Genomic DNA, 22,345 nt, shown 5'->3' with positions numbered 1-22,345 from the left:
ACTTACTTGACTGTTCGATAAATAATCTTTTTTAAGTACATCCTAGTGTTTTTTAGTATCTTTTAGCATTTTTTTCAAAATGTAACTTGAAATATTTTTTTTAACATTAACTTTTAACTTTTTATTTATTTCAATTTATTTTTAAAATATTTATTCAACTTTCTTATTATTCTTTTAAAATATATCATTTTTTTTTATTTTTTTAACTACTTTAATAATTAATTTTATTAAATATTTATTATTTAATAAGTTATAAAAACTTTAAGTCACCCAACTTTTCAACTTCTAATTAACTTTTAACTTTGGTTTTGTCAAAAATATCCTATAAGTGTTTGAAATTTATGGACATGTAACTATAAATCTTCTCCATTTACGCTGTGAGGGTTCGCTCAAGTCCAAGACATAAGCATAACCCGGACCTTGAAACCGGCAACTTGAGTTGAATCACAGCGCAGTATCACGTCTCCACCGATCATCATCTTCTTCGTTCTTCTTTCGAGGAGCGACCGGTTCTGATCAAGGAGTTTCAGGTTATCGTCGAAAATGTTGTTTCAGATTCCTCGCCTCACCAACTCTCTCAGAGATCCCTTCGACGTGGACCAGTACTATCTTCATCGCAAAACCATTCTCCACAACCAAAAACCTAGCAAGTAATCCATTTAATCGCATTCTCAATTACGTTTTTCCATTTTCTCTCCTCTTTTTCCTCTACGTCCTGTTTGGTATTGCTTCATGTTGCTTGTGCAATTAATTGATTGTTTAATATTTACTCTTTGAATTGTGGCATTTAGTTCCGCAAGTTCACTCGATGAATCGGAACTGGCGCGGAAGATTGTGCACGGGTGGGAAAAAGGTACGTTGTGTGCGGTTGTAAAAGCAGTGTGTTAGTAATTTTCAATTGATGCAAAAAATGAATGTTGATAGCGATCGATGACTTGTTTGTGTGTTTGGTGAATTGGTGAAGCAGCTTCGTCGGACGTGCGGCAGGCCTACAAGCAGTTTATAGGAGCGGTGGTGGACTTGGTTGACGGAGAAACGCGCTCCGAGGAGTTCCACGAGGTGGCGCTGACTATGTACCGGCTATTTGGCAGGCCAATGGAGGAGGAGGATCACATTGATAAAATTATTTCAGATAAAAAGTAAGTATTCTCAAACTCGAGACTCGAGAGTCTACATAAACTCGGGGATCTTCTGCAGAGTCCACTCTTAAACTTGTAAGAGTTTACCTATTATAAGAAAGGCAAATGCTAAGGGCACTAGTTAAGAAACTTAAGTAGAAATATTTTTATTAGAAGGTGGAAAATTGTGCTGTGCATGATCTTTTTTGCACTCTCCTATGATTTTCCCACTAAATACTTTTTTCTTTTTAGTTCCTTAACCAATGCCTTAGGGCATGGGTTAGCAAGACCCTATAAAAAATAATATTAAAAAAACTTATATGTGTAACATATTACTCTTAACATGACATTTCAACTCCATAATAAAGTAAAATGAAAAATCACAACAATAAAGTGTGATAGTACATTAGTACTAAATAAGATCAAACTATATAAATGATCAAATCATAGATAAATTCGTACGTTCCTAAAGTAAAATCATTTAAAAAAGGAGTTAATTTCTTCAAATCATTTGAGCCGTAGTAAAACACTAACACTGTAGGGTCAATGGGGGGCAAAAATTACATTTGATTTCAAACTTGCTAACTCTCTTCTTGAGTCGTGAGTTTAAAGAGTTTACTTGAGTTTATCTTTATCTAAAAGAGTTTGATGGTGAGTTAACTTGAGAGTTTGACAACCTTGATAATAGTTGTCAGTAATCTGAATTCTGAAATGCTTGAGGGTGTTTGTAAAAGTGTTAACATCCCGTTGAATGAATCCACCAAAAATCTCCTGTCACGCTTAATTTCGTGGAACTGGAACATTTGAAACTGCTGCTCAAACTGGTAAACAAACACACATTGATAGTTGGTTTTTGAGATCTCGCTTTCACACTTTATTGGAATAAGGGTCCTGCTGGTTGGTGGCCTTAGGTTTCTGGTTAAGCAATCAATAGTAGAAGATTTTTATTGGAAATTATGTTGGGGATGCATTGGAAATCATGGTGGGGGTGCATTAATAACATTTTTTAATAAGAGCTTTCCACTTTTAGTTCATTAACCAGTGCCTTTGCATTTTTCATGAAGTAATTATTCAATTTTGCATGGCTTTTGGATCTAAAGAATTTAATGAGCCTTACTAACTATTGTATAGAGGATTTTGAGTACACTGTTTGTGGAAGTTCTCTTATTTGTATTGCCAGGTGCATGTTACCAAATACAGAGGCCATAATATGGCGTAAATATATGATTGATTATTATGTGTCTTGAATATGGAGAGATTGGAGAATTTGTTCAAGATTTTAAACTTTCAGTGTGCAACATTGGTATGCAGGTTAGAATTACAAAAACTTGTTGGACGCACAGTTACTGATGCCAAGTTGAGGCAAGTTGCATCTCTAGCACAGCGACTTTTAAATTTGCAGCCGAGCAATAAAAACTCTGCCATTTCTTTTGAAAGAAATCTAGATGCTAACGAGGATTTAGAATTTGGAGCTGATTTGTTTTTTCAAGCACCAGCTCGTTTCTTGGTTGATGTATCCTTAGATGATGGGGATATGATGGATTTTGAAAGCACTGTTTCATTAGAATTTCACAAAGAACAGTATGGCCATAATGTCCCAACAGATCATTCTGTTGTTAACAGGGAAAAGTTCAACCTGACTTGGTTACGAGATGCATGTGATAAAATAGTTAAGAATTGTAATTCACAATTATCCCAAGATGAATTGGCAATGGCCATTTGTCGGGTTCTTTATTCCGAAAAGCCTGGTGAAGAGGTATTGCTTGTCTCAATCTCTTTTTAACAGGTATATATAATATATAACTACAGTTTTCTGCAATGTTGAAACTTTGTTTTTTCCCTCTCTCCTTGAAGATAGCTGGAGATCTGTTGGATCTTGTTGGCGATAGTGCATTTGAAACTGTGCAAATTTTTTTATTGGTGAGAATATGCTAATTCCACTCTCGTTTTTTCAAAAGGTTATTACCATTGATAATTCTTTGTGAACTTTTCTCTTCCTTCATCCATATCCAAGTAATGATTGCTTCATATGCTGTGTTAGGTTTTCTTGAAATCTGACATTTTTTTTCTTTGTTTGAATAATTCTTTGTAATGATTGATGAACTTCACTTTAAGACTGAAGGCATGCCTATCAATTATCTTATAGTGAAACTCTCAAATTTAGAAGGAATAATATTATTGTATATTTTTTATGAGGTACATCAGGTGCCTATATATACACAAGCCTGTTGGCTATTTTAGGAAATAGGGACAATTAATTCTAGGGGACAAATCCCTGTGATTATGGGATTGCTTCCTAATATACACACCTAGTATTAATAGCAAGATACAAAATAGATACATTTTTTTTTTTGCTCAGCAAAATTAGATATTATATATATTGAAAAGTACCAGAGGTACTAAGGTTACATTGTAGATAAATTTGTGCATTTGGTTGCTGTTTTATAACAGAACCGCTTACAACAAGCTAATGATACATAGATTCTTGTTGCTAGGACATGGAGAATATGTGGAGAAGTATTTTGGGAGTGGTGTCATATGGTCAGCGGCTCTTGAGTCTAGTATCCAATAATGGGTAAAAGGTGTATCTGAAACATTAAATCCAAAGGAAACTAGAAACTTACTAGAATATGTTAAGGAGCACGTACTTGTGGGCTTTTCCAATTTACTAAGGAGGAATCTTACTCTTTCTATCTCTTCATGATTTAGCTGGACAGATCCTTCACCTTGTCTATTAGCAATGTGTGCTTGTCCCCCCTTTCTTGGAGGGCCTCCCTTGTGTCCCCATTCTCGCTCTCCTTTCTGCCCCCATTCTTGGCTTGGGGTTTTCCATGTAATTTCCAGCACTTCTCCCTTGTGTGGCGTGACTTGTTGTAGTAGGTACACCAGACCCCCTCGTATTTTTTCTGATCAGCAACCATGGTTGTTCCTCCTTCGACCACCATTGCTGAGCTTTTGGTAGTTGGGGTCTCCAGCATCAATCCTCTCCTACTTTCTTCACTCTGGATAATGACTACCACTTCATTAAGCCTTGGGACTTTCTCCTTTCCCAAGATTTGGATTTGGACCTGGTCATATTCAGGATTCAGGCCCACCAAAAAATCATAGACCCTATCTTGTTCAATATACTCCTTAAGGATTGCTGAGTCTTCTGAACACTTAGCTTTTATAACTCGGTAATGGTCCAGTTCCATCCATAGAGACTTGAGTTGATTGGCATATTCCCTTGTTTGGCAGCCACGGTTTTCACCTTTACATCATAGATTTGAGCAGCATCCTTGGCCTTAGAATATGTTTGTTCTACGGCCTCCCAAATTTCCTTTGCTGATTTGAGGAACATGTAGGTATCACTGATTTTTGGGACCATTGAATTCCTCAACCATGCCATGATCATGGAGTCTTCTTCATCCCATGATTTGAACTTGACATCCTTTTCATCAGGGGCAGCATCAATCAGGTGACTGACCTTTCCTTTTCCTTTCAAGATGGTCCTAATGAGTTGAGGTCATTTGAGATAATTCTTTCCAGTTTATCGATAAGCAGAATGAACATTCTGCAATTCACCAGCAGTCTGGGATTTGTCCCCAATTTCCAGAATAGGGTTCACGATTTCAACCATCACAGATAGGTGCAATCAAGGTACAGAGTGAAGTGTGCAGAAATGGAGGCTGCGATAAGGATTAGGGTGTGCAACAATGAAGGCTGCGATAAGGATTAGGGTTGCGTAGTCAGAGGCTCCCAAAGATCAGGAGCTCTGATACCATCTCAGTTTTAGAAGGAATAATATTATTGTATATGTTTTATGCGGTACATCAGGTGCCTATATATACACACAAGCCTGTTGTCTATTTTAGGAAATAGGGACAGTTAATTCTAGGGGACAAATCCCTGTGATTATGGGATTGCTTCCTAATATACACACCTAGTATTAATAGCAAGATGCAAAACAGATACAGAATAAAAATACAGCAGGGATAAAATATAAAACTTCATAAAATAGGAGTAACACAGTTTTGACAGAAACAGTGAAAGATACTGAAGTTTTTTTTTTGTTTTTTTTGTTTATGGATTTGTTCGAGTCATAGTTGACATTTTTGTGATAATTTGCAGCATCGAAAGGAGATTGTTGATTCTATTCATCATGGCTTATTGGTATTGAAGTCTGATAAAAATGCTTCAAATGCTCAGTCTCGCATGCCTAGTTATGGAACACAGGTATTGATCATGTTCTTTATAATTATCTGTACTTCTTCACTTGTATAAAGTAAAATCCAGACATGTTTCCTTTTTTATTTAAAACACTGCCTTCCTTAAGGAATTGCGTTTTGTAGGTGACTGTTCAAACAGAATCAGAAAAGCAAATTGACAAGCTTCGACGCAAGGAGGAAAAACGAAATAGACGGGGAGTAGAACATGCTGGTGATGGTGAATTGTCTGCACTGGATTTCTCATCTTTACATCAAGCAAGTGAGAGGAAAAAAATGTTTGATGAGATGATTGGTTCTGGAGATAAGTTCGAGTCAATAGCTGTTACTGCTCTTCCTGAAGGAACTGTAAGGAAGCATTTTAAGGGGTATGAAGAGGTTAATATTCCCCCAAAACCAACTGCACCATTGAAACCTGGAGAAAAGCTGGTATATCTCTTATTTATGATTTGTGAATTTCATTCAACTGTTCATTGAGAGATTAAAAGTATTTTTGTTCACTGTAACTTTAATAACATATGAGGTGAGTGAAGGGTGTGATGCATGGAGTGCTATTGCCCTTGGATCTTTGGTTATGAATACCATGCCACAATTAAAAAAATTAAAACTCACCTTTGCAAATTTTCTATTTTTAATTAGATATTAACAAATGCATGACTATAGCTTCCCCCAATACCCAAGTGGTCTTCTGAGTACTGGTTTATGATATAGCACTATTAATGCATATCTACCACAATTATGCACTTTCAGATTGAAATCAGGGAGTTAGATGACTTTGCACAAGCTGCGTTCCGTGGGTACAAATCACTTAATCGCATTCAGAGCAGGATTTTTCCAACTGTTTATGGAACTAATGAGAATATTTTAGTGAGTGATCTATGGTCTATTTTTCAAACATAGTTAATAATTAAAAATGATTATAGAAGCCCTTCATTTAGCAAAAAGAGAAAAAAATGTTACTTTTCTAGTGTAATGAAGTGCTTATCATGTTCCTGCAGGTGTGTGCTCCCACAGGAGCGGGCAAAACTAACATAGCTATGGTTTCCATTTTACACGAGGTGAATAATCACTTGCTTTATATTTACTCTTTTACCGAAAGATATAATTTATTTCTATCTCTGTTTTGAATTGATTTCTTTCCCTGGTGTCATGGGACAAAGAAAGATGTGGATGTAAGGGCTGGGCATGGGTTGGTCAGTTTGGATTTACAGGATATTTAGATCCAAACCATTCAACTGTAATCGGTTTGAATTTTAACTATTTTTTTTCATTAACCCAAAATGAAAATTGAAAAAAGCAGTGTTTCAAGCAGGCAGCTTTTAGTTTCTTTAACGTCTTTTGCATATTAATATGACTTGATAATCATTCTCTAATAATAAAAATAACCTTTTGGCCTTCCATGCACCACTGTTCCCATTAATTTATGATTTGAGAGAGAGATCCAGTTCTTTCCACTACCAGACAAATGCAAAAGGCTAACGGGTTCAGTGTGCAAGTCCCTTCATATTATCGCCACCCAAGCTGGTTCCTTTAGTGTGCAGTGGTGGCAACAAACCCAGCAGCTAACCCTTTTGAGCACTGGCAGTGAATCCACCTCTCTATCCTTTTGCTGTACCCACTCCTCAATCTAAACCAATGATCCGAATCAACCTGTATCTTTTTACCCTTCAATTTGGTTTGGATTGGTTGGGTTATCGGATCAATCCGGATCCATGTCCATCACTAGATTTACTGGCTGATTACTTTGTTTATTCCCTGCATTCTTCCTTGATTGTAAATCTGTCTGAGGTTATAGTTTAATTTACAATTCATTTTCTGTTGTGTTCACCATCATTTTGTTGTGTATTGCACTAACTGGATCGACATTTTTTTCCTTGGATGTGATATTATTCACTGCATATGTATCACAAACTTGAAGGTAAATGAGAAATTCTGTTAAAAGGCTAGTGTCCTAGCTCCGCCTTCTTTCAATTTTCTCCAGTTCTTTTCATTTACAACTTTCAAAGTTTGGATTTATTTGACCAGAACTCTAGGCTGTAGAATTTTGATAGACCTCTTCCAATTACTAAAGTATAGGTCAGGAAAAAGAAAGGATGAGGAGGGTGCACAAAAGAAGAAATTAGGGGAGCAGTAATGGGGATGTTACGGGCATAGAATAATTAGGCCAAAACAGAAGTTAATTGAAGGGGGTCATGCTCATGATTGTCTCTGCTGATGAGAGATGGAATGAGCATGATGGGCATGGGGAAATGAATATTCTGGAATGACACCAGAATAAGCGAGGGAAATGGTATAAGGGGGATAACGTGACTGAGGAGGCAGAGAGAAGATTTTTGGAGGTAGGAAGCTCAGCTCTCGCCTGAGGAGTCTGGGCTTCTGTATTCTCAGCAGAGGTTCTATTTGGAGCTAGCCTCTACTGTTCTATTATAAATAAACATCAGATTCTGTCAGATTGATAAAGGCATAAGGAAATCTGGTTTTTGAATAAAACATGAACCTGATGGCTTTGCAGGTCTTATATTGGATGCAAAATAGTAGTTTCTGAAGACATTTAAGGTTATTTGAGCAGGGTATAGGTACTAAAAACTATTGGGTATAGTGGTATTGAAATAAGTTAGACATGAGACTACAAGGAATCTTGACTGGTGGTATATATGACCTAGGAGGAAGAGAAAGAGGAAGAAACCTAGTATCACAATAAGTTGCTTTTCATCAACTATTGAATGTAAAATGATATTATACCAGATTTTGGTCCCAACCTTTATGTATTGGGACTAATCTGGAATGTAGTTTGTAATTCTAGTACCACTGGTACTCAATTAATAGAATATTATTTTTGCAGAAAAAAAAAATCAACTATTGAATGTGATTTCATGATCCTTGTAAATTTCTTTGTGAAGGATATTCTTCTTTAATCAATCTGATTTGTTTAAAGTTGGGAGATGGCTCAAAAATTAGATTTTGGGAGGATGTGGAAGATATACCCTGGTTGGAAGATTTTCCTCATCTTTTTTGGCTCTCAGATGTTCACAATCTCCAAGGAAAGCATGTTTTTGTTTTGGTTTAACTATGTTTTTAGCCCTTAAACTTTTTTTGAGTTTTCATTTTTAGTCCTTGAACTTTAAATTGACTGGTCTTAGTCCCTGATGTTTTAGTCCGTCAATGATTTTAGTCCTTGCCGTTAAGTGATGACATGGCGCTAGGTTTATTACAATTTAATTACATTTTTCGACTCTTCATTTTTTGGTGGTTAAAAACTACCAAGAATTGCTTGACGATAATTTTTGAAACATATTAAACAAATTCTGCCGGTTTGTAAACCACTAGAAATTGTTTTCCCCTTTCTCTTAATTCGCAAAACACTCGTCAAATCCCAACATCACCAACATCAAACCTGCAATCAGAACAAAAATCCCAGAAACTCAAGAGCCCTTGTGACAAATACGAGGTCTTGCAAATGCAACAATGATGATCGTCGCAGATGAAACAGAGATGAGTGACGCACGTGAATCTCGGTCTCAGTCTGGTTCTTGCTAGCAAAACGCACAAACGATGTTTCACAATAGCAATGTCGACCACGTTGGCCAAATTTGAAGGTTGTGGAGGTTGATGCAAGAGGCCAGATTTGAATGGAGGGAATTCCTTTGCGCGTTGAAATCGAGACTGAGTGTGCGAAGCTGGGTTAGATTTGTCGAATCTATCAACGTGGATTTCACTGGAGAGGGAGAAGCTGGAGAGAATGATGTGGTCTTGCTCACATTGGACCCCCGCGTAGTTGTAGGGTTAAGAGGGTTTGGTCATGTTGTAGCTTCTTGTGTTTTTGGCCGCACGTTGTACTTGCTCTTTGTTGCCAATGTTGCTTCTAGGTAAATCTAATAATCAATCATTTATGCAATGATTTTCTTTGTGTCTCGTCCTTGGATTTTTCCACATTCCAATTGCAATCAAATCACACCTGCATTTTTTGTTACTTTGACTTGAATCATACAATTGCTATTTCCAGTTTACAGCGAGTGTATTGCATGTTTGACTTGAATCACTCAACCAACTTGTTTTGTTCATCCTTGTTCTTTCAAATATAGATTACTCCAAATCATATACAAACGTTAGTAGTTCTAATTTTGTTGACCACGGTGTTGATTCCATATGCTTACGAGCTACAATGGAGGCATAAGGTGAAAGGGACAATGCTTTTATTGATAAAAGGTTAAAGACCACTTGAGTTAGGAATATATCACCGGGAGATTGAAACTTTGTTGAATTTGTGATTGAATCTTATGTACATTGGAAGCAAGTTTTTGATTGGAAATTTTACATGGCCGGAAAGGGGAAAAAGGAAAGGCAATTTGTGGCGGTTTTTAACTGCCAGAAAATGAATTGTCGGAAAATGTAATTAAATAATAATAAATCTAGCGCCACATCATCACTTAACAGTGAGATTTATCGACAAGGACCAAAACCATTGATAGACTAAAACATCAGGGACTTAGACTGGTCAATTTAAAGTTCAAGGACTAAAAGTGAAAATTCAAAAAAGTTCAAGGACTAAAAACGTAGTTAACCCTTTTGTTTCCATGATTCTGATCATTGTTGGAATGCCCACTTCTTTAGAAACTTTAATGATAGACAAGCTATTGAACTTCAGTCCTTGTTGGCCTTACCTTCAGTCCTTGTGCTCCCATTTCTTCTCATCTTTGAATAAGAATTTGGATCCTTGATTGTACTAGACTGCTACAAAAAATATGGCCCTCTGTGAAAGGCACGGGGAAAAAGACAAAAGAAAACCAAATATAAACAAAAATGCCATCCATGAATTGAGAAGGAAACGAAGTCTTGTGATTAACACTTGATAATAGTGTAGACAGTTTTATAATAGTATAGATGACTTGTTGCAAGTTAGATAGGCTAACATAGATCTCTCTTCTGACATTTGTCATGTGAGGATATGCTTCTAAAACTATGCCTCATTTATTTCTCCGTTGCCCAATTGTGTGATCCCTTTGAAATAAGCTTTAGGTATTTTCGGTGAGTAGTGGGTGTGTGATTGTGAAGCACAAACTTTGATATGGACATCGGGTACAACATTGACACTTTGGCTTGACTAATAATGTCTATACTATAGGACATCGAGATAGCACACACACACATACAAAGATAGGGAGAGAGAAAAGGCTAATGAAATAAAATATTAGTAATATTTGCATATTCTTGTATATTCACCTCTTTCTTATGATAATGAGCCTCAATAAGAATATCAAGAGACACTAATTTTTTTTTTTGATCAGCAAAATAGAATATATATATATTAAGATATCAGTACCAGGGGTACTATAGTTACAAAAGAGTTAAAGAAAATGTAGTGGATCCACCTGCCAAGCTACTCAGCTTGGGGAACTCCACCCACTCAGGAGGTTACATAATCAGGCCCCTTGGCTTGTGAACCCTCCTAAATTACATCCCCACCTTTAAAACCCATCCTAATCTGCTGAAAAGCATATTGGTAAATTGGTGGACCAATATATCTTAACAAAAAAATTTAATCAGACACTAATTTACAATGAAAGAATTTGGTCTCTTAACAAAAAATCTCAAAATAAGAGAATGAAGCTATATCTTTTAAGAAAAGTATATTTACCTTCTTAAACCAACTTTCTAAGTTTTTTCTATGATAGTGAGCCTAAAAAAATGTGAGAAAAATTATTTTTCCTAGTCTGTTTGGTGGGTTGGAAAATAAGGAAGGAAATAAAAGTTTGAAATTTGAATAGAAAGGGAGTTCAAAGAAAGTTTTTCTTTTTAGAAGTCAGTTTTTTTCTATTGGGAAAAATCCAAGTCCTACATTGGCTAGAGATAAGGTCAATATAGAGTATATAAGCGAGGGACAACTCTCACTCTAAGAGCTAGCTTTTGGGGTTGAGTTAGGCCCAAACTCACATTCTAAGATGGTATCAGAGCTTATCCTAGATCCATTAAATGAGTCACCCATCATGTCATTCATGCACCAAGACCAAAAGTGCTGGGCGTGAGAGGGTGTATTGGGAAAAACACAAGTCTTACATTGACTAGAGATAAGGCCAATATAGAATATATAAGTGGGGGACAATCCTTACTCTATGAGCTAACTTTTGGGTTTAAGTTAGGCCCAAATCCACATTCTAAGATTCTTTCTTTTCCTTCCACTTTCTCTTCAACCAAACAAAAGAAAAGATATGGTTATCTGTATTTTATATTATATTTGAAGTCGACTTCTCTAAAAATTAAAAAATAAATATTTTTCTAATAACAATAATGTCTTTCCATCCATATGGAGGTTTCAACTTAAATATCCAAGTTGTATGAAGGTGTTGGGGTTGGAAACATGTCTTACACTATGGCACTTCAAACATGAGAGGGGTATGTGATTAATAGTTTTGTGGCAATGTGCTATTTATGGGGTTTTGTGGTTGAAAAGGGATACGTGCATCTTCAAGGATGTTACTTCTTTGATGTGAGATATAATCATTTTCATGATTTCTTGCTAGCGTTCAACATTCAGTCTTTTTAAGGGTATTTGATACGTACCAGAATAGCAATAAAACAATCAAACAGTAAAAATAGTAAAATGGAGGAATAGAGAGCTTTATTATTATGATCAACAATGGAGACAATAACAGAAAAGGAAATAACAATCCACAGATCTGACAAGAGCAGGGCTCCTAATAGGAAGCTAAAGCTCCCTATACATTCTAGAATATTACAATAATCCCCCCCCTTGAATATTCCCCCTCCCACTCCTTATATCCAGGAAGTGCAATGGTACTCTCCTCACTCCTAACCACGTCACACAATTGTAACTAACTAGCCACCAATACCCTTTCTACCCTTCCTTCTAGAATACACCTTCCAAGTCTTGGGTCCACTTGATCTCTGGTGAATCAGCTGCTCATGTGGCAATTCTTCAATTAGCTGGGTCCTATCAGTATTAGTATTTCAAATAGGTTAAAATATGTTTCTCGTTCATGGAACTCTCCCGAAGGGCTGCAATGCTTCCTTCATTGCGCTCATTCCAAAGGTATCTGATCCACAAAATTTAAATGAATACATGCCTATTTCTCTAATAGGTAGCATATACAAAATTGTGTCAAGGGTGCTAGCATGGAGGTTGAAGGAGGTGCTGTCAACACTAATAGATGAGAGACAAACAACATTCATAGAAGGCCGTCATTTGCTACACAACACCCTCATTGCAAATGAAGTAATCCATGAAGCAAAGTCAAGAAATAGGCCGTGTTTGGTTTTTAAAGCAGATTTTGAAAAGGCTTACGATTTAGTCTCTTGGGATTTTTTGCTATATATGTTGAGGAGGATGGGTTTTTGTGAAAAATGGATATTATGGATTGAGGGCTGCCTAAAATCAGCTTCTATCTCCATATTGATTAATGACAGTCCAAAGAGGTCTAAGACAAGGGGACCCACTAGCTGCGTTATTATTCAACGTTGTTGCGGAGGGACTAAATGGATTGATGAGAGAGGCGACGAAGAAAAATCTGTTTCAAGGCTTCTTAGTGGGTAGAAATGAGGTGGAGGTTAGCATATTACAATATGCAGATGATACACTCTTTTTTGGGAAAGCATCCATGGAAAATGTTAAAGCGATCAAGGTGATTTTGAGAAGCTTTGAACTTGTCTCAGGCCTTAAAATTAATTTCTCAAAGAGTAGTTTTGGGACAATTAGGATGTTAGAGAGTTGGAAGGAGGATGCTCCTAGGTATTTAACTTGTAGGTTATTGGCCATACCATTTCTATATCTGGGCCTCCCGATTGGGGCAAATCCAAGGTGGTCCGACACATGGGATCCTATAGTCAAGAAATGTGAGAGTAAATTGGCAAAATGGAAGCAAAAGCAATTATCTTTTGGGGGAAGGGTAACACTCATAAAGTCTGTTCTAAATTCTATTCCTATATATTTTTTTATCTTTTTTCAGGGCTCCAAATAAAAATCTAGACAAATTGGTGTGGATTCAGAGACGATTTCTGTGGGACATAGGTGTGGAGGAGAAGAAGATAACATGGGTAAAGTGGGAGTCGGTGTGCCTACCAAAGGAGAAAGGTGGAATAGGGATCAGGGACTTAAGGAAGTTTAACTATGCACTCCTTGGAAAGTGGAAATGGAGCTTTTTCCATAACAAAGGAGAATTATGGGATAGAATATTGGACTCAAAATATGGCGATTGGAGAAATTTGGAGGAAGCAACAAGGGGCAGTAGAGTATCAACATGGTGGAAGGATATAAATATCATAGATCCTTCAGGTGCAGATGATAGCGTTTTTGATAAAGGGATAAAATGGAAAGGGGGTGTGGAGAAAAGGCAAAATTTTGGGAGGATGGATGGAAGGAGGATGAAGTACCATTTAAGTTGAAATATTTCTCACTTTTCTCTATTTCCAAACAGCAACAACATCTCATAAAGATGATGGGCGATTTCATAGCTACAGGTTGGGAATGAGACTTTAAATGGAGAAGGCAACTTTTCGATGATGAGATGGAGATGGCTGTAAAGTTTTTACAAGATCTAGAAGATATCAGCATCCACCCGGACCGAGAAGACAAGTGGATTTGGAAGGAAGATGCATCAGGTGTCTATTCAGCAGGGAGCGGGTACAAGAAGCTTATGTCAACCCAAACTGATGAAAATCAGGATGGTGTTTTTATTGAGTTATGGAAGGTAAAGGCTCCTAGCAAAGCTGCGTTCTTCGCGTGGAGACTACTCAGGGACAGATTACCAACAAAAATGAACCTGCACAGGAGAAATGTGGAAATAAATGATCCCACATGTCCATTCTGCAAATATAAAGATGAGGATGCAACACATCTATTCTTTAGTTGCAGCAAAATACTGCCACTCTGGTGGGAATTAGTATCGTGGACAAACACTTCAGGACCACTTCTACAGCTCCCAATAATGCATTTCCTCCAGCACGTGGTTTGGAATCAAAATGGCTCTAGTTCTCAGATTTGGAAATATTGGTGGATCTCCTTGACTTGGAGTATTTGGCAGCATTGAAATAACATTGTTTTTGAAGGGGACAGTTTTAATGGTAGTAAGATACTGGAGGATGCAGTTTTTCTTTGCTGGACTTGGCAAAAAAATCTGAATAAGGACTTTGACGTATCGCTTCATCATTGGTCCAGCAATATGAAAGAGGCATTTATGTGATTAGGGTGGGAGTCTATATGTATGTTGGGTAGTTGTGGACCAAGCAAACTGTCAGAATTATGGTTTCCTAATTCAATTTAGATACTCTATATTAGGGATCCATAGTCCTGCTAAATTTGGCCCAGTGTGTAATTTCAACAGTACAACTTGTACTGATTAACATATAATACAATATTATTTTTGCTGAGTAAAAAAGAAATATGTTTTTCGTTCCTACAAAATTTTGTTCGTTATTCGTTCTCACAAAATTAAAATGTGTGACTTTTTGGTCCGGAGTTAAGTTTGGACAAATCTGAACCTATGTGTCTTATGTATCACTTCTAAAAGTTGGACATGTGCATCTCGGTATTTTTTTTCTCTTTCCCTTTCTCGTGAAGAACAAAATCCCCAATCTCCGTGTTTGATCTTCTTGTCACCTCCGGCAACTATCTCCGCATCTGGTGGGTCCATGACAACTCCGTCGAGGCCATCTCCTTCTTCAACAATAGCGCGACAACAATCTTTTCTCCTTCAAACCCAACAACGATTCATCCTCTCACCCACCCACCCACTCCCTTCCTCATCCCTAACCCACTAACAAAACAACGATGACGATGAAGATAGAAGATGATTCCTGAGGCAATGGAGCGGTGGTACCGTCGTGAACGAAGGCAATGAGATATGAAGAGAGAAGTGTAACATCCTTGATTTTTGACTTCTTAACGGCTTTCACATTACGGCATTTCACGCGGTGACACTTCACTCAACATCCTTGCTGGTCAAAACCCTCCATCGATCAGAACTTTCCATAGGTAGCCTTTTTTGAGACCTCGAAAATCAGCTCTGCCCATTTCCAGGATCAATGATTGATCCCACAAACCAAAATAAGACTTTTTAGCGTGTTTTGTCCTTACTCACACGCTTTATGGGAAACTTCCCAGAAGGTCATCCATCCCACAACTACTCCAAGCCAAACACGCTTAATTATGAAGTTCTTAAGTGATGGGCTACCGAAAAGTAGATGCATCTTGTTGGTATAGGTAATACCAATTAATTACTTTAAGCCGTCCTCAGTTGTTTAGTCCCATATCTGCATAGTCTCTGGATCTCTCTCATTCTGGTGTGATTCAATCAGGGTGTTACAAGCGTCAGATCTGAAGAGCAGAGGCACCTCATGAAGGAAGACAATGAGATTCGAAGAGAAAAGCATCAGATCCGAAGAGAAATAACCCGAGAAGATGTCAGTTGTGGGACCCTATCCTTAAAAAGTGTGAGAGGAGACTAGCAAAATGGAAGCAGAGACACATATCGTTCGGGGGGAGAGTCACACTTATACAATCTGTTCTAACATCTATTCCCATATATTTTCTTTCATTTTTCAGGATTCCTAGAAGGGTGGTGGAAAGACTGGAGGGCATTCAGCGTAGATTCCTATGGCGAGGAGGCCCCGATCAAAACAAAATCGCTTGGGTCAAGTGGGAGACTGTTTGTCTTCCAAAAGAAAAAGGTGGGCTGGGAATCAAGGACATCAATAGTTTCAACCTTGCATTGCTCGGCAAATGGAAGTGGAGCTTATTCCAAAACCATTCAGACTTGTGGGCTAGAGTATTGAAGTCAAAGTATGGTGGCTGGAGGAGCTTAGATGAAGCATCACGAGACTCTAATGATTCTATATGGTGGAGAGATTTGAAATTGGCTATCCATCATCCGCAACAAGAGCTGATTCTTCATAATGGAATGGTGTGGAAGGTGGGGTGTGGTGAGCGAGTCAAGTTCTGGGAGGATAGGTGGATTGATGGGGAGACAGCTTTAATAGCCAAATACCCGAGGCTTTATCTCAACTCATGTCAACAGAATCATTTCATTCAGCAAATGGGAGTCCTCAAAGACATAGGTTGGGAATGGGACTTCAAGTGGAGGAGACTTTTGTTTGACAGCGAGATACCCATGGTTGACTCATTTCTAAAGGACGTGGGAGGCATCCGAATCCAACCTAGAAGTCGGGATGAGTGGGTTTGGAAGCAGGACCCTACTGGCCAATACACTGTAAAAAGTGCTTATCTTGCATTGAGGGGAAATGTAATAGAGGGGGACGATACTGCAGATTTTGAAGTATTATGGAAACTAAGAATCCCTTCTAAAGCTGCAGTTTTTGTTTGGAGGCTACTTCGGGACAGATTGCCAACCAAGCTAAACTTGCGTAGGAGGAATGTGGAGATTAATGACCTTCATTGCCCATTTTGTAGGAGATCGGAGGAGGACGCAGCTCATCTTTTTTTCCACTGCAGCAGAATTACACCGATATGGGGGGAAGCTCTGTCTTGGGTGAACATGCTTAGTGTGTTCCCTCAGCACCCAAGGCAAAATTTCTCCCAACATATGATTGATTGGGTGGATGGAATTCGGGGTAATAGATGGAGGGTATGGTGGGTGGCTTTTACTTGGAACGTTTGGCAGTTGAGGAACAAGATCATATTCTCAAATGGCACCTTTGATGGAAACAAACTGTTGGAGGATGCTTTATTCTTACTGTGGTCATGGCTTAGAAGTTTTGAGAAAGATTTCACAATTCACTATAATCTATGGTCCTCTAACCTTAGAGATGCTTTTGTTCTTAGTTGAGGGTAGAATTTATAGTGTAGCAGTAGCTGTATTTATCTATCTTCCAGTTTGGTTCCCTCCGAGACTGTTATGTAGTCTGTCTTGGGAACCATCCCACTGGATTCTTCTGTAATCATGGTACCTCTGGTACTTGGTTTATATTCATATATATATATATTATCTTTGCTGATCAAAAAAAAAAATGTGGAGGAGGTTGCGTGGACAACGATGTCAGGTCCATTTTCTCCTCCACCGACGACACAAACGGTTTAAATTTACAAGACCTCGTTTCGCCCACTACCCTTGTGGTGGAGTTAGAGAGATCCATTTGTGTTTGCATTATGCTTGTATTGGATCTTGTAATAGGGGGGAGATGTTTATGATGCACAAGAGTTGTATGTTGGTTTTGAGCATGTTGACAATGGTTTTGTTTCACGGACCATTTGAAAAAACTTGTATTGGAAGGATCCGTTTTTGTTTCACAACTGTTCTGACAATACTTTGTTTTAGTTTTGATGTTGAAAAAACTTGTTTTATTACATGGACCATTTGAAATTACATGGGTTTTGTTTCAGAATTGCCACCCTTTTGAGAAGCCAATAAAAATTTATAGTTAGGAAAGTGGTATTGCTTGGGTTCCTCATAGTTTGATTAGGAGTCCGACCTGGGTTTAGGAGAAAGGGGTTTTTTGTTTTTTTAATTTTTTCCTGTAATTTGTGGCAGTTTTTAACCCTAAAAAATCGTGTTTTATTTTTTATTTTATTTTTATTCTGCAATTTGTGACAATTTTAATCCCCCGAAATTGCATTTTAACATTTTAAAAAAGGCCATGTAGGTTTGCATAGGGTTGGATCCAAACCTAGGTCAGAGCCAAAAAATCACATTTTAATTTTGCAACGACGAAAAATGAACAAAAAATTTTACAAGATGAAAACTGAACTTATGTTAATTTTATACGAACGAAAAACATAGTTTAGCCTTTCAAATATGCAAAGGGATTGGATGTCTCTCATACAGTACAGTGACTAGCTTTTAGGAGTTACCTTTACTTCTCTCTATTTCTCTCTTTATTATCTTTGCTGCAGATTTCTTATACTCAAATTTTTGGTACCTCTCTTTCCTTCAATAAAATTTCTTCTTATATACATGTGTGTGTGTGTGTTTGGATGTTGGTAATAAATTTCTGCCAGAGGATTTGAAGATGAAGAGTCCATAAGTTTGTTGATTACTTGATACAATCTAATAGAGTATTTTAACCGGCCCATTTTTTTTCTTGGGCTAAAGTGATGTAACATCTAACAAGTGTTGAGGAGATAAAACATTTTCAAGGAGTTTGATTGTTGGATATCTAGAGCAATTGTAGGGTTTTATTGTATTCATGATGCTTCTTAATCATTCAAATTGTTTGTGCCTTTTCATGTTATAGCTTTGTGAAGAGGAGTTACTCAAGGAAGAAGCGCTTTTAGTAAAAAAACAACTTATTTCCTTTAGTTTTATTAATGACTTGTATGCAGATTGGACAACACTTTAGGGATGGCTACTTGCATAAAGAAGAATTTAAGATAGTTTATGTTGCTCCAATGAAGGTATGTTGATGCTTTTGTTTTTCTTTACATTTCTCTATTCAGATTTGCTTTTTGTTCCCTGCATTTGTGTGCCATTACTCATTTCTAAGTATAGATTCTTGTCCTTTCCAGGCTTTGGCTGCAGAAGTTACATCAACATTCAGCCAACGTTTATCTCCTTTGAATATGATTGTCCGAGAGCTTACTGGAGATATGCAGCTCTCTAAAAATGAACTTGAAGAAACTCAGGTTTACTGTTAAAATTGCAGGGTTAGGATTTCTTTGCCGGCATGCAAACTAATTTTTTATTATGGTTTAAATCAGATGATAGTGACAACACCTGAGAAATGGGATGTCATTACACGCAAGAGCAGTGACATGTCACTGTCAATGCTGGTAAAGCTCTTAATTATTGATGAAGTCCATCTACTCAATGATGATAGAGGTCCTGTGATAGAGGCTCTAGTTGCCAGGACCCTACGGCAGGTAACGCATGTGTCTTATTTCCTCTTTTTTTTCTTGTACAAATTTAGTTAGGAGATCTGCTTAGATTTATTTTATTTTCTTTTGTAGTTAGGACAAATTTCCTTATTACTTGTAATTGAGCCAAATTTGTTTCGCATAATTCCTTGGTTAGCATTAATTTATTAACCTGCATATATTGTTATCAACCTTGCGCAATTTGATCATCAGAAACAATATGCAACTTCTCATATTTATAGGGTATGTTTCTAATCGTCAGTGAGTTTTGGTGAAGTTAATATGCATGAAGCATGTGAGAGAATAACATTTCCCGGTCTAGCTGGAGTTAGTGTGACAGCTGTTCATTGACTTTTAATTCAGTTTGCTGGTTGTAAATCAGTTTCAATTGTCTCAATGACAGTTGTAACTGCCAGATTAGACTCTAGATAGGCTCTCTATTTCCTGTACTATACATATCTGTTGTAAGCACAAGCGCCGTACCTTTTGTTCATTTTTCTCATTTTCAATTTTCTGAATGTTCTCCAAATTCTCTCTGTTTTCTCTAAATTCTACAAAACATTTCTGTACTTGCCTACTTGGTGAATTGAGCTTACAATGAGAAAACTAAAGGGGCTTATCTCCAATAATGTTTCTTGTGTTTCTTTTTGCCCTAATTTAAATTTAAAAATGGAATTTTGATTAGGTTGGTTCCTCGCTGTGGTGGTTATGATCTTAAAGATGTAGTTTTATATGCAAACAGAAGTGGGAAAGAATGAAAGAAATCTGTATTTTTTCAACTAACACTTATTTTATTTGCTACAGTTGCATTGAGTTAACATTGTAAAGACTTATAATGCATAATCAGAAATCAAATTATTTTTATGAGATCAATCTGACGGATAATGCTTATGGTTTTGGTGTGATTTGTATGATACAACAATCTGTGTGGTGGTGATATTCCCATTACTTTGTTTTGCCAAACTGCCACTATTACCATTTATTATATTATATTTCTTCGCTTGATAATTGACTTTTCTTCCATCATTTTATTACCAGGTGGAATCTACTCAGACAATGATACGCATTGTGGGCCTTTCTGCCACTCTTCCCAATTACTTGGAGGTGTTTGATCCAAATAATATATAATTGTTGCTACTACCTCTATTGACTTTGTAGTTCTGTATTCCAAAGTATTTGCTGGACATCACTTGCAAGTTCTGACTAAGTGACAATTCAATGTCACCAGGTTGCACAATTTCTCAGGGTAAATCCAGACACGGGTCTGTTCTTCTTTGATTCTAGTTATCGTCCTGTGCCTCTTGCACAACAGTATATTGGAATTAGTGAGCCAAACTTTGCAGCTCGTAATGAATTGTTGAATGATATATGCTATACAAAGGTATTGTTCCATCTCTCTTCTCTTCAAAACATGATAAATCTTGCAGTGTTGGCTAATTTGTTAGCTTTGGCCTTTGCCAGATTGCTGATTCTCTTAGGCAAGGCCATCAGGCAATGGTGTTTGTCCATTCACGAAAGGACACTGCAAAGACAGCTGATAAACTGGTTTGTCATTTTTGAAGTTTTTTATAAGTCATGTTATTTGATTTAAGGTTCTTTGAGCATGTGTTAGTGTTGCTTGAAGCATTATTGTTGTCACTAAATATTTCTGTGCATTTGCTCCGATTGTACTTTATCTGTCTAAGCTTTGCTTCTAGTATCATCACTTGTATGTTGTGTTTGACAGGTTGAACTAGCACGAAGGAATGAGGATTTTGAACTTTTTAGTAATAATACACATCCACAATATACCTTCATGAAGGTGGTTAAAGAAAACATTTATTTGCATTTTTCTTATGATATCTATGTTTCTTTTGAGTTCATAGATATTTATCTAATGCATTCCAGAAAGAAGTCATTAAATCCAGAAACAAAGATCTTGTGCAACTTTTTGAATATGGTGTGGGTGTACATCATGCTGGGATGCTACGTGCAGATAGAGGACTTACTGAGCGACTTTTCTCCGATGGACTTCTGAAGGTAGACCTTATCACTCTCTTATTTTTCCAGATACGAGTTTCAGAATTTCCCTTAAGTTTCATGAAAATGTCTTTTGCTGCTTTTAGGTTCTTGTCTGTACAGCAACTTTGGCATGGGGTGTCAATCTACCTGCACACACAGTTGTCATTAAGGTTTGTATCTATAGCAACTCTGGTATGGAGAAGTCTTCTTTGTTTTATACAGATATGGTTTCATTTTCTTTAATCCAATTGTTGAATCATCGGATTTTATTGTTGATCATGTATTTCAAATTTCAAATAATTGGTTATTCTAAGTTGAAGAACTAGTAGTGAATAATTTCTGTGTTGAAATTTGGGAATTAGATGGAAAAGGGATAAGTGACTGTGATAGGGACTTGGGTATTATGAGGAGCCTATGTCCGACATCAACTAGTATTGGATGCTCGGTGAAGTATTTATGTACTTGGTTCTCCCCTCTTAGCTTTTAAGGGTGGGTTCCCCAAGTGCTTGGGCGCTTATCACACTAGCATAGACCACAAGGACAAGAAAGTGTAGTTTACTAGATATCTTCTGGGATATTCTTGAATCAGTCAACCACATAAAAAGTTGTCTATCTTAACATTTTAGTTTTGGAACATTAATTATACACTGTGTGGACTAGTAGAACCCAAACCAGTTTTTAATTATGCTAAAATTTTATGAGCATGACATATATGATTTTGTCTCAGCTTCTCATCCAAAGAGCTATTAAACCCTTTCCATGCTTTTATTCCAATCACAGATTTCATGGAAAGCTTATTCTGCAAAGAGTTATATAATGGTGTAACTTTTGTTTCTCACTTCCTCCTGCTGTTGATAGATCCTATGATATAGGTATCATCAAGTAGATATAAGGACTGAATGTATCTATTGTTTATGTATTCAAGTCTGGGATTAAGGACCAGATCCTGAGATATTAAACGAGGGATTACGAAATAAGAGAAACTATCCTTAGGCACTTGGGAGGATCACACCTTCTGGCCCTCCTCACATACACTTTAGAAATAATGGGTTTCTTTGGGCCTGTATCATCCTATTCTGCATTTGTTTTTCTCAGTTCTTGGAAAAGAAAACAAGTTCATATGTGCATGGTATTGTGTGACACTAGAGTTCTTTTAGAGCCATCAGTACTACAGCATTGAGAATTTGAATGGCGAACATATA

The 22,345-nt window shown here is 37.1% G+C and overlaps 1 protein-coding gene across 2 annotated transcripts in view; it reads left to right on the top strand.

Annotated features, from left to right (window-relative positions):
- Window positions 1–358: 358 nt before the first annotated feature.
- The window catches only part of LOC100811503 (DExH-box ATP-dependent RNA helicase DExH14), a 56,432-nt gene continuing 34,445 nt past the window's right edge, over window positions 359–22,345 (top strand). Inside the window, exons 1-18 of one of the 2 annotated variants that reach the window (XM_003527061.5) lie at window positions 359–650; window positions 792–853; window positions 968–1,139; window positions 2,430–2,874; window positions 2,973–3,038; window positions 5,229–5,333; window positions 5,450–5,752; window positions 6,074–6,190; window positions 6,322–6,381; window positions 18,612–18,683; window positions 18,795–18,911; window positions 18,987–19,148; window positions 20,181–20,246; window positions 20,371–20,523; window positions 20,604–20,687; window positions 20,869–20,943; window positions 21,030–21,161; window positions 21,248–21,313. In XM_003527061.5, the coding sequence (XP_003527109.1) occupies window positions 544–650; window positions 792–853; window positions 968–1,139; window positions 2,430–2,874; window positions 2,973–3,038; window positions 5,229–5,333; window positions 5,450–5,752; window positions 6,074–6,190; window positions 6,322–6,381; window positions 18,612–18,683; window positions 18,795–18,911; window positions 18,987–19,148; window positions 20,181–20,246; window positions 20,371–20,523; window positions 20,604–20,687; window positions 20,869–20,943; window positions 21,030–21,161; window positions 21,248–21,313 (2,364 nt within the window). In that variant the 5' untranslated portion in view covers window positions 359–543. Of the gene's footprint in view, window positions 651–791; window positions 854–967; window positions 1,140–2,429; window positions 2,875–2,972; window positions 3,077–5,228; window positions 5,334–5,449; window positions 5,753–6,073; window positions 6,191–6,321; window positions 6,382–18,611; window positions 18,684–18,794; window positions 18,912–18,986; window positions 19,149–20,180; window positions 20,247–20,370; window positions 20,524–20,603; window positions 20,688–20,868; window positions 20,944–21,029; window positions 21,162–21,247; window positions 21,314–22,345 lie in introns of those variants that run through there. The other variant, XM_014776602.2, reaches the window with a different exon arrangement.

The sequence above is a fragment of the Glycine max genome, chromosome 6 (genome assembly GCF_000004515.6).
Source record: "Glycine max cultivar Williams 82 chromosome 6, Glycine_max_v4.0, whole genome shotgun sequence".
NCBI classification, from domain to species: domain Eukaryota; kingdom Viridiplantae; phylum Streptophyta; class Magnoliopsida; order Fabales; family Fabaceae; genus Glycine; species Glycine max.
The sequence above is the reverse complement of the archived record's forward strand: the minus strand, read 5'-3'. Positions and strand labels throughout refer to the sequence as shown.